The sequence below is a fragment of the Ptychodera flava genome, chromosome 19 (assembly GCF_041260155.1).
Source record: "Ptychodera flava strain L36383 chromosome 19, AS_Pfla_20210202, whole genome shotgun sequence".
Taxonomy (NCBI): Eukaryota; Metazoa; Hemichordata; class Enteropneusta; family Ptychoderidae; genus Ptychodera; species Ptychodera flava.
In genome coordinates this window covers 31,657,674-31,670,383 of record NC_091946.1, presented here as the reverse complement: position 1 = coordinate 31,670,383, position 12,710 = coordinate 31,657,674, and the positions used below count along the sequence as shown (strand labels likewise).

The 12,710-nt window shown below is 36.3% G+C and overlaps 1 protein-coding gene across 21 annotated transcripts in view; it reads right to left on the bottom strand.

Moving 5' to 3' along the window:
* The window catches only part of LOC139119285 (phospholipid-transporting ATPase IF-like), a 71,195-nt gene extending 60,807 nt beyond the window's left edge, over positions 1 to 10,388 (bottom strand). For 17 of the 21 annotated variants that reach the window (XR_011548886.1, XR_011548888.1, XR_011548891.1 and 14 more), the window contains exon 1: positions 10,202 to 10,373. Coding sequence is in view for 15 of the 21 variants with exons in the window: in XM_070683029.1 (XP_070539130.1) it covers positions 10,202 to 10,237 (36 nt within the window). In the remaining 6 variants the exon portion in view is untranslated. Of the gene's footprint in view, positions 1 to 10,201 lie in introns of all 21 variants that reach the window. The other 4 variants (XM_070683022.1, XM_070683024.1, XM_070683020.1 and 1 more) reach the window with 3 other exon arrangements.
* Between the last annotated feature and the right edge of the window lie 2,322 nt (positions 10,389 to 12,710).

The following is a 12,710-nucleotide window of genomic DNA, read 5'->3' as shown; positions in this document are numbered from 1 at the left end:
TGTTCATGGCAGTTGCCGTCTTGATTCATAGCGTATTAATTTAAAGCAAAGGAACACCTACACATACTCTGTATGTATGTACAAAGGTAATTACACTCTCCAACAGAACTTGCTGTGGTTAGGAATCTATCTATCATTACATGTGGATAGAAAGTAAGGTTAGATCCTACTCAGGTACATATACCATCATTCCACCAAAAGACAACAGTTCAAAAATTTCACCATTTTACACTATTGATATTTAATTTTCCTTTTCTTCATTCAATTTCAATGTCCGTTTCATTTGTCAAAGCATGACAGCTCACATGACTTTGACTTTTGAATAATAATGTTCATTTCTGATTCATAGAAACAAAGAAACATACTTTCTTACCCTTCTTCATAAAATATGTTGAAATAAACAGTATTAACCTTGTCAACTCCACACGTTACCTACTGCATGCAATATGCCATTGGTGACAAATGAATTATAGTCCACACTACAATTCACTTGTTAAACAAAATCCAGTGTTACAAACACACAGACTGTTTTTGTCAAGGTGAACACGGGGCATTACAGCATGATTTAAGGAGAATGACAAGAAACTTGTATTTTACAAAAACTAAACAAGTACTGGAAAAAGCATCAAAAGTTGCTGTTAGTGGAGCTTTAAAGGTGGCTATCATCACCGAGGTACATTTGGTTCACTTCACAATGTGATTAAAATCAGATGTTAGAGATTGACACCATCTTCACCTTTGCTGTTCTACTACAGTAGAGTTCACCTACATGCATAGCCTCTACAGAGCAATGAATCTCTATATCTGACTTTAATCTCATTGCGAAACCTGATAAGCATCAAAATTAGGTTTGTAATAACATACAATACAGAACATATATGTATTACTGTCTGTACTGCAACAGTTTACTGTTTCGCTGTTTATGACAAATTTTTGGAGTTCTCTGATAAAAACACAACATACAATTACAAATGTAGATTCCAGTTTTCCTTGCCGAATCATTTCAGCTGAGCATACAATAATGACAACACTCTGTACGCTCCATGTGTGCATTCCATTTTACATCAATGACGATGTGATGAAAAGCTATACACAGTGCACTCCATGTACATCCCTCGACAGAATGTAGTGGACATGTACATATGACCAGCATCACATTCTGTGAAGTACACATGAAGTACATTGCAATATCCATGTGATATCCATTCATATGGCACATGTACATCTAGTCATGTCCATGGAGTTATTCAAGTCACAGTGTACAGTGGACATCATGCATGCAATCAATATTCACAGACGACGTATTTCAATTCCAGTGACTAGTACTTTAAATACAGTAGCGGTAAATGAATGTTACATAACACTTTAATTACATGCATTTAAATATAGTGATATTTAGATATTACCATCGCTTCAATAAACCAATTACTGTAGACTAACTACATGTAATTCTCAGTTTAATCACGGTGAAAATACTCCATGCATTGTCACACATTCGGTAGTCACCTCACATTCTATGCAGTGTTTCATTATATTCTGTGAGTGGTTGCACTTTTGGTATTCCCATGCATCGAATACACTTTCTAATCTCCTTGTTTCTAACTGCTCCAGTTACAGCACTGCAGAGATACTTTTATGTGCACTGAATCCGTTGTACTATTAACACATCATTACACTATCAGCTTAGTTAAAGCGGCATCGAAATATTAGTTTCAAGCGAGATCAATTGTCAGAGCCAATGAAATGTCACTTTCGAGTCTGCCTGTTCATGTATCTGGGTCTACTTTCAGTTGGCTTTCACAACCACTGATGCTTGACGTCATGTTGACTACACTTCCTACAGGCATACTTATTGGTATTTAAAGAGCTGCAGGGCATGTACAGATGTACATGTATTGATGAATTACTTGATTTCCATCAAACTTGTCAATCCTTTAACGTAATGTCATTGTCACTAACACAGCCAGAACTATTGCTTTCTCATTGGATACTGGGCTGGTATTGACAACAGTTTATCACACTCTCTAGGGCAATATTGTATCATTAACTGACCTATTACTTGATCTAATAATATTGAGCTTATCAAATCAAAAATATACCTACAACTCATTAGGACACTTCCTCACACACGTACTTACAAGTACTATACCATTTCATACTTGTTATTTTCTTTGTAATGTTATTTTAGGATTTTTTCATATATCAGTAAATGTATCGCCAGTCTCATGGATACACTGTACCCATGATACCCTATTATAAATACTATCTATTTTCAAGCTTCAATTTAAAGTGTCCATATGAACTGACCATACAAGTACCTGCCATATGTTCTACGATTTCCGATTACCCTAGGGGGCTTCATCTCAGTGTAAATTAAAAATCTGTAACTATGGTAATTTTATGATATATGATATTTGCAAAACAGGGGAATAAAGTTGATTGATATATTGATTGATTGACAATGTCTGTTGGTTATTACTTAAGCAATAAAGCACACCCAGCGATGGTATACCATGAGATTTTGACCAGTTCACGACATATATGCATGAGCGATAGCGAGTGCATATATGAAGTGAGCTGGTCAAAATCGAGTGGTATAGCTTCGCTGGGTGTGATTTATTGCTATTATATCATAACAATATATTGAAATTCTGGCATGGAACGTCATAAACAGATTTTTGCTCAAGCTGAGAGCTCGTGCATATGCCAGCTGTGGTATATCGCCAATATACCACAGTTCTTTTTGCGTCTTGACCAATAAGATCGCTGTATTTGCACCATCAATATACTGGTATGATATAATATCATTTGAACTGTACCGATCCCTCTCTGATGCAACAACTTGATAGCAGTCATGTTCACCAGTAACTGTAACTCTGACAGCAATGGGACATGACTATAATTACTTCAATGCCTAGTAATCTGTCACCATTATGATCTTTCATTTTTGCATTTATCACAGAGCAACTGTAATGATCGCTGCATAACAATCTATTATTGTCTATATGTTCAAGTGTGAGCTACTGTGTAACGACATTACACTGCGCCATTGTACTTATATTTTCATATGTATTGGACAGTCTAGATTTTTGCAATACCTTTGATTTCACATTGACCTAGGCATTCCTGAAATGTTCACTGCACAATCACAACCATGTACATATAAATCATGATTGATTATTATTTCCAGTGGCAGCACTGTCTTCATTCATATCACAATGTGGCTTTTTGTTTTACAGTAACACTGCATTACGTTACATAAACAGCAAAGATCATCATTATACATGCACCATTTTTGTCATTACTGTATGTCTTTTGAACTGTACAGTTATGATTTTTCGCGTTTACCACAATCTCTGTCATTATCAATGCATTACAATCCATTATGTCTATTCAAGCATAACAATTACAATGTAGCAAAATTACCGTATCAGCATTGGGATGTCTTTGCTTGCAACATTTCTTAAACTCTCTTTGAGTTTTACACAACATTAATTGTTTCTATTTACTTATAACTGACGTTTTTGAAAACGTTGTGTGCCATTATTTTCACTATACTGGTCCCTCTCCTATGTCTTTTTTGTAGTCCATTTCATTTCTCTACATTTCAACAGTAATTTACAATCTGTACGCTTTGGATTAAACTGTTACCTTCCCATCTTTTGAACTGACAACATATTTATTTATTTATTTATTTATTTTTATTTTTATTTATTTTTTTTTTTCAATCATAAAAGAGATGCTTTCATTATCACGGCAGTACAACCTAACGTATCCATCGGATTGTATGTAACAACATTACACTGAACTATCCCCCTTGGGGCGATGCGCTTTCCACATTCTTTAAAAATTCATTGGAGTGTTATTATAGCTTTCTCACTACAACCAGAGCATCATTGTAACATTTCCTGCACTACTGATTCTGTGTCCATGGGGCATTACTATCATTTTCATTATGCAGATGCTTCAATGATGCTTTCTTTGGCAGTCAATTTCGTAATACCACATCACTTTAGGGACGGACTGTTAGATCTTGTGAGTGCTCTCTCATTGCAACACTTCTACAACAAATGTATTAGCAGTGACAGACGGACTGTGGTACTAGTTAATTCAAACGTGGAAATCGCTTTTGGAGCATCCTACAATACGGCTGACTGTGTTCATGCAGCTTCATATTAACTTTTTCACAATATATTCATGCCCAGCATTAACCGATCCCACACCTTTGTTTTGTGTTTTGTAGTAACAGTCTATTGGTTCTTGTCTGCTATGATGAGGGTTACAGTCCAAATGGCAGTTACATGTAGGCTTTGAATTTTCACAAGGTTTTCACATCCGTATGCCAGTACAAACTGGATATCGCAACACAGCGACAGCTTTAAGTGCCAAAAAGATGTTTTATACAGGAAGTGAAAGAGATATTGAATGATTAAAAGAATGCCACTGGGGTTTAATTAATACTTTGATATGACTATTATATGTCATAACTTTGATCATCTATTTACATGTCCTCAGAACATACATGTAACTGAAGTTCATGACAGTATCATCTTTCCAATGGGATTGGAGAGTTGTGGCAGTCTTAAACTTCATCACTTATGACGTCCAAGGTCATCAAGACAATTTGTAAATTTCTCATAAACCTGACAGAACCTCTTTTGTTGGTGTGTTTGTAAACTCCTGACACAAGCTGTGTAAGAAGCCAGTAAATGCACACATCGCTACATACAAACTGAGGGTCAATCAACTTTGTATGTTGCTGGGACACCAATGATTTTCACGACCTTTGACCCAGGTGTGGTCATCTTCATGTACATCTAACTGCTAATATGTATTATAGTACAGTATAGACTTCTATATTCTGTTCAGAATGATCACATATTTTCACACCATTTCCAAGACCAGAGGTTAACTATCTCCAGGCAGAAATATATGTGACACTGATTCATGGCTATCAGCTGACCCCATACCATGACTTACATAAGCATGATCCTAACTGTGTTATGAAATAATCACATGATTTGATTTCAAGTACTGAGGTTTCATTTTTGTCTGAAAAGACTGTCTAAATTGAACAGTTTTCAAGGAATATCTATGCTTAACGTTTGAGTAATAATAACATTATACGATCATCATTATATTTTCACAGTTCTATTCAGGACAGAGGCCAGACAGACAACAAGATCGAGAAAACAATGTATCTTTCCTATGTATACATGTACATGTAAGCTGAGCAACACAAAACACGATGGACTTCATAAATGTCTAACATTGGTGGACTTGACATACAGTATTGTACTAAGCCTGTTTCAAGTTCAAGGCCAAAAGTTTATGACAGATCTATATAAGCAAATCCGGTGCGAAATGAGCATTTCTGGTAATCTGAACTACACTAGAAACTCCTTGACCCGATAGCTTTACTTGTACTTGCTCACATAAAACTTGATTTTTGTCATGTCTATCCATTTCCTGTTGTTTACAACACATAAAAGATCAAAAATATTTGTGGCTGTACTTGCCTTATTTCTCAAAGTCACGCCAGTAGAAATATACATGAATTTTTAATGTGGACTTCAGTTTGATAAAATTGTAATCAAGAAAAATAGGCACTGTGTATGAGTAAGGACACATTGACAACATCTGTTCATTCGCAATGGATCGGGGAAAAAAGGAGCTTTCAATGCACTGATGTCCATGGAATTAAAATTTATGTCTGTTGTGAAAAATGCTCCAGATGACAATACTGTTCTCTCTATGAAACATTCACATTTGACTTCGCTGGTAGTAAACTGAAAGGACAAACTCTTTGATAGATGTGCACAGACAGAATAACTTCCTCAATTGCAATCACCCACACAAGTAATTTACTTTCACTTTGACTATCCTATATACAGATCAGATTTCTTACTGGCTGTAAACATGAAGGTGAAAAACATTACGCAGTTTTGTGGTATGTTTAAATCTACTTATATACATGTATTTGAAGGAAAGGATAACTCATGTGCATGCAAGAATATTGCACAAAGGGTTTAAAGTAACATAAAATTTCTTAGAAATCTATTTAAGGTATCTAGTAAAGCGTAGAGCAACAGTTAAAACTTGAGATATTAATGATATAGTTGGCATTTTCAGTAAATTAAAAGTGAATTCATGAAAAATATCCAAGGTCACCAAATAAAAGAGGCATATTTCTGAAGTAAATCAACAGAAATACAGTTATAAAAGTTCAATGGATTTTTGACAAGCCCATTATAGATAGAACAATTCAACAATACAGGCAAAATGTATCAAGAAAATACACTGTATCTGCCATTAAGTCAGCACTCTGGTTAAATATTATCTGTGAATACAATGTACATCAAAAAGTATCAATACTTTTCTAATCTGCATTGGTTATATACTAGCCTTGAAAACGTGTACTGTACAAATGACTGCATGTGAGTACATGCTAATTTCTGCCAAGTCTTTTTAAAATTGCATTTATTTTGACTCTCAGAACAAAGGTTTCTTCGCTTGCAAAAAAGATAAACAATGCGCATCAATTGTTTTGACCATGGACATGTTATTATTAATCATAAAAAATTAAGAGATATTTAATGTTTCCTGTACATGAATACAGTATCCTTTCACACAGGAAATGGAAAAGGATTTTCTTTTCCTTCCAGGTGGTGACTGGTTATGCCCTATGGTTGTACTTGAAATTGTTCTTGATCTTTGACAATCTGGTGTATAAAATTACCTTCTATAACTTCTGTTTGATTGTACGTGTAACAAGACTTTCAATAAATACCCATTATTATTTTGAATAAATAGTCATAGTTATTTTAAATTTTAAATTTTCTCACACATTTCAGCATGTATTCATGAGTACTAACAACAAGATACATGTATGTCACAAAATTCTTCTCAGTGAAAAAACAGAATTTGTTGGGCAAAAATAGCTGTTAGGTGATAAATTTTAATGTCAGAAACCATCATCACAGGACAAGTTGACATCCCTCTTAATCCCCGACATAGTTCACCTTTAATCTAAACAGTTAAGTTATATGGTAGTCCCTGTCAATCATTGACTAACTTTTTTTATACCTTCCTTATCATTATTTTCAAACACCGTACACAGAAAAAATATTTCATTACCATAAAAGTACTGTATATTTCTATGTTGTAAGGTGTGATAAATTACCTTTGAGGAGAATGTCAGTAATGCTCATATATTTGTGAAAGCATTTGTTGTTCCCAGACTATACTGACAAAATAATCTGTATCTCGTGCCTGGTGATGTTACCGGGATCAAAGTTCAACCAGCAAATACAAGTTCAAAGGTCAACTACTAAATAAGGTCTCCGTTACAGGACAGACTGAGTCATCACAAACAGACAACACCCATTAAATTGAAGTGAAATGTTGAATGTCTGCAGTTCATGGAATCCATTCCTATCACCATGGAAACTGGAAACTAACATTACCAGGTCATCAGCGTCAAAAACTGACTGGAAAAAACACTCTTCAACAGACTAATTGTACACAAATTACTTCAGAAACAGGATTAATTTGGGTATCACATTACAGTGAATAGACTTGATTATTGCAATGAAGTGAGCTACATCATGCTAATCGCTAATGAAACGCCTGTGTGCTTTTGTGTCAAGTTGTTTTTACTACAGTTCATCTCCCTGAGCCCACAGAGCGGATCAATTGAATTGAAACAGTGCATAGTGTTGATTAATTGAATTGCTCAGCCATCAGAGGAATTGGTTTCATGGCTGGTTAGCCTTCAATATCACATGATGACAAACAAGATTTTCAAATACATGTTACTGTAGAGTCTACATAACATTTGACATACATGCAAGGAAAAGTATTTGTGTATTTTTTACATGCGATATGGAAACTTTTCATAAATTACAGATATTCAAAAAGACGTGTTTTTTTTACAACTGACCATCATATTTTGTGTACATGTAGGTACAACTATTATCTTATGTCTACTGTCTATTATGTCTATCATTAGCAGAAATTACTGTACACGGAAGTAAGCTTAATTACTGTGCAATGAACTAGTTTAATTCACATGACAATGGGAAGCCGAGTAGTTGACATAAACTACGATTAAGAATAAAATTATACACTGGCACAAGTCTAACTGTGATTGTCAGAAGAAGCCAACACATATACCAGACTATCTATAAACATGGAGAGCAATAATTTTTCATAGGTTGGCTGTAAAAGATTGGGGCTATCACTGATGTATATCAGGTACATTTATGAGGCAGAATGATCAGTGATTCAACACACAAAAAAAAAACTGTGGAATATTGATTTTACAAAATTTGTGTGTAAACTTGAACAGACAGCTTTTCACAAGAAGAACACAAATGAAACACTATGAGTCCATATTTTATAATGTCACAAACTGGAACTACACCTGAGTTGTCTCATTACCAGTACTTTGGAATTTCTGTATTGTATTTGGTGTGGTTTGTTTTTGTTTTGTTTTGGGATTTTTTTTTTTTCGTTTTTGTTTTTCTTTTTTCTTTTTTTTGTGGGGGGGGTTGTTTTGATCTACCTGTGTGTTTGTTATTCAACAAATGTGATTTTTATTGGTCCAGCTGCAGTCTTATTATCAACACAATCACTGTTCAAGACTTCTGCATTTGAAAAAACACAATAGAACGCTCTGATGATAATGTCTTTATAACAGCTTATACTTGAAAATACACTTTTTCCATAAATTTTCTTTTTACCCCTGTATCTTGAATTACTTACACTTAATGTTACACAGCTTATGCAATGCAGATATACCTTCCATTTGAAGTTGTTTCCCAGCCTGTCACTGAAAGTTTTTAAGCGCTACTTTACATAATTTCACCTAACATTTCCTGTAAACTGTGTAACTTCCTTATTAATTAATTAACATTATTCACAACCACACAAATATGTATGAAAGCGAAGCCTTCTTTCAATATGTATGAAAGTGAAGCCTTCTTTAGCTTGACTTTCATATCACCGGCCAAAATTGAATTTAATGTAAACAGCAAAGAAGAACGAACAAAGATACCTATTAGAATTCACAGACTTGACTGAAAATAAAATTGAAGCCCTGGGGCAGAATAATTTGTCATGATATGGTCATTATTCCATTGTACAATTTGGGGAAATGATTTCAAAAAACTTGCAGTGACCGACGAGTTCAATTTTCATTTTTATGACAATGCTTCTACATTTTATCTACAATTTAACAGAATGCAAATTTGTGTACCGATAATTACTTCACCACATGCTAACCCTATCACTGTCAGGTTACTTGTCTGTTAGTCCTGCTACCCATACAGAGCTGTTTCCATGGTGATACATTCACGGTTTGAATTTTGAACAACTGCACAGCATTTAAACCTGGCCAAATTATTCCAGTTCAGTATAGACTCTCAAACTCAATGTTCACAACTGTGAATCTCAATGAAATAAAACTGCTTATATATGAGTCTCAATGGAGAAAATGTGTTTCTAAGAATACATACTGACTGTTTTTCTGACTAGTTTCTCGTTACCATGGCGGCAAAACTGTATATCATGCTGTTATGAATCTCTCGATTGATTTGAAGACCATTTCCATCACTCAGTATTTACATAACAGCTCTAAATGTTATGTATTACCCATCTCCTGCACTTTGAACCAGGCGGGGCATGACACCCTACGTACGAGGTGGGATCACAAATATTACAAACGAACCACGTCAAAGTCACACGATCGGAGGCATTGCTTTGTGTCGGGGCACCTACTAATGCGATGCACATGGGTGGTTGTTTGTCATGACGTAAATTCTGTGTCGTGTAACGATAACTGGTTGAGATCACTTTGTCGTGGCGGCCAGTGCTTGGTATCGGTTGATTGATAACCACACCTGTAGCATGTCAATCAGTAACCCGAAAAAAAGACGCTACGTAAAGCGTTCAGCGGAAAACCAAAGACAACATTTTGAAAGACGACGGAAATCCTTGACATTAGCAGGTTTTCTTTCACTGTAAAGTTTAACCAAGTTCACAAAGACCTAGTTCTATTTCACACACGACACGCATGCACTGTATCGGTGTTATTTACGTTAACTACAACGCTGTACGTTCAGCTACGGTACGACAACCAACGGTCCGGTTACAATATCCTGTTCAATCAACTTATTGCGTAAAGAAAGCGTCTACTCACCAGCGCGTCGGCCACTCGGTTGAGATACTTCGACATATCCGCGGTTGTCCTCGCTGTTTCCTACGACCTCCTTGCAATTTCACCGAGTTGGTGTCACCTTTTGTCGTATATCATTCACACACAGCCCGGAGCGAAGCCTTGAAAGTTTACTATGCGGCCATGTTGCGTAGGGTCAGCGAAATGCATTATGGATACTTTTTAGCGCCACAGACGATCTGATTATCAAGTGGACTCGTCCGACGACAACGACAGAGCGGTTGAATCGCTTTGCAGTACGACCGGGCAGCAGATTTTGCGTTCGGATTTTCTGCAGGGAATCAGATTTTCAAAACGCACTCATTACCGTTTCTTGTGGTAAATATTACCAGGAGTATACTGTGACGTTCACTTAAATAAGGTTATCAAATTGAATGCAACTTAACTTTGCTGCTGTATTTGTCGTTTGTTTTGTATGATGCTTATGAAGTGATTCAGTAAATTGTTAAGACAGCGTACACATATTATTTTTAAGATTTAGGGCCTACTGGCGTTACTTTATTATCGGTTGGTGTTGGTGCATGATTGTGGTAGTTCGTTATTGGTTCGTTTTTCCATGGAGGTTGTGGAGGGACCGTCTCAGATTGTCGCATATTACAGTTCAAGAAACGAAATTCGCTCCGTACACCAAAGCCCTCTCCCCTCCCCTAAACGAAAGTTCAAAAGGTGCGAAATGTTGATGTCTGCCGGGGAGTACAATGTAGCATTTTGCTATAATTACTGACCACATTACATCGTCAAGTAATCGATCAAATTTGAGTACTAATATAACCACCGTCAGCATGACGAGAACGAGTTGGAAATAGGCCTATCTACCAGTACAGCAAAATTTGTTAGTAAGCTTAGGCCTACGAGTGTGCACTTTTGTTTATTTTTACACAGAATGTAAAGAGAACTTGTAACCACAAATAAAAGTGCGAAAGTGAAGACAAATTGAAGGGAGGTCAAACTCCCTCCCCCGTAAACGAATGAATTTCGCTTTTTGACTTACGCGACAATATGAGACTGTCCCTTACATGTCCGTCCCCCGGGGTGGGGTGGTGGTAGAGATGTCTTGGTCTCGGCACAGGTTTCTTCTTGCTATTGCTTATTTTATTTTTATACGTATGTTTGACTATGATATGTATATAAGCTTATCGCTAATAGGGCCTACAGATTTATATTGCCAACCTTTGGTGTCTTGGTCTTATGCAATGGTTTTGTAGAGATTTCTTTTTCTCCTTCGCTGTGTCACGTATTTGTCCTTTGACAATGTTACTCGAAGTTTTGTCACCATATTGCGTCTATTATCTGATGCGTTTGACTGCCTAATACCTAAGTAACACATATAATTACTTTCAGCTCAGAGCTGCATTTAATAAATGCTGAAGATGGACCTGACGATGCCTTTGAACAAGGCGAAAGCTTGTCATTGTAAGAACCATAAGTTGTGTTTTGTTGAGACCATCCAAATTCTAAGATTTTGTTTTATATATATATATAAAACCGTACTCTCTGTTCCCAAGTTCAGAGGTTGCCATAAAGCCATTATGGTGATAACCGGGAGGGCACATTGTATACATTTTGTGTATTTCGCTCACTGCTTTAATAGTAGTTAGAGCACTCTGAGATTGTTGGGCAGCCTCTTGCGTAATATAAGGGGCGTTCACTGTTGGCACTATGCTTCGCTCATGGTATGTATTGCCGTTGGAGCCTCTGGTGAGTCCATATTTTCAATCCTCAACAATGTGAACCGTACTCTCTGTGCCCAAGTTCAGAGGTTTGCCATAAAGCCATTATGGTGATAACCGGGAGGGCACATTGTATACATTTTGTGTGTATATATATATATATATATATATATATATATATATACACACACACACACACACACACACACACACACACACAAAGGGCTCAAATATAGCGGTAGTCCCACATCTACAGACTACCGACTGGGGCTACTAAAGTCCATGAACTACCAAAACCTTGGACATGAAATTCAGTCAGTACTTGGCTTGCCATGTCCAGTCTTTCACTTATGGACGAGCTTAATGCAGTCAAACCCAGCTGGACACTGCAGGCCAGACTATGACTTTGTTTGCAAATTACAAAGACGACCTTGCGATGGAACTTTGCAACAAAGTTTCAATATCTCAACCGATGTACTTGGATGACAGGCACAGAAAATGATGGCCAATGAAAACGTATTCTCATTGCATTTTTATCAAAATGTATCAATCACAAACTACTACAGAAAGCCCATGGTCTGTTTTTAGCCCTACTGAAAAGGTGGTGGTCATTGCCATGACCACTGTCAAAATTGGCATGCATGCAACTCTAAGAATGAATCGGGTTGTCAATACAATGAGAGGTCACCAAAATTTTTAGTGTCATTGTCATCAATTATACAAGTTTTCCTTTGGGCAATAAAGGTGTGCAAGTATTCACATCAAATGACTAACAAATTCACTTAATGGGCAGAATCTTGAAA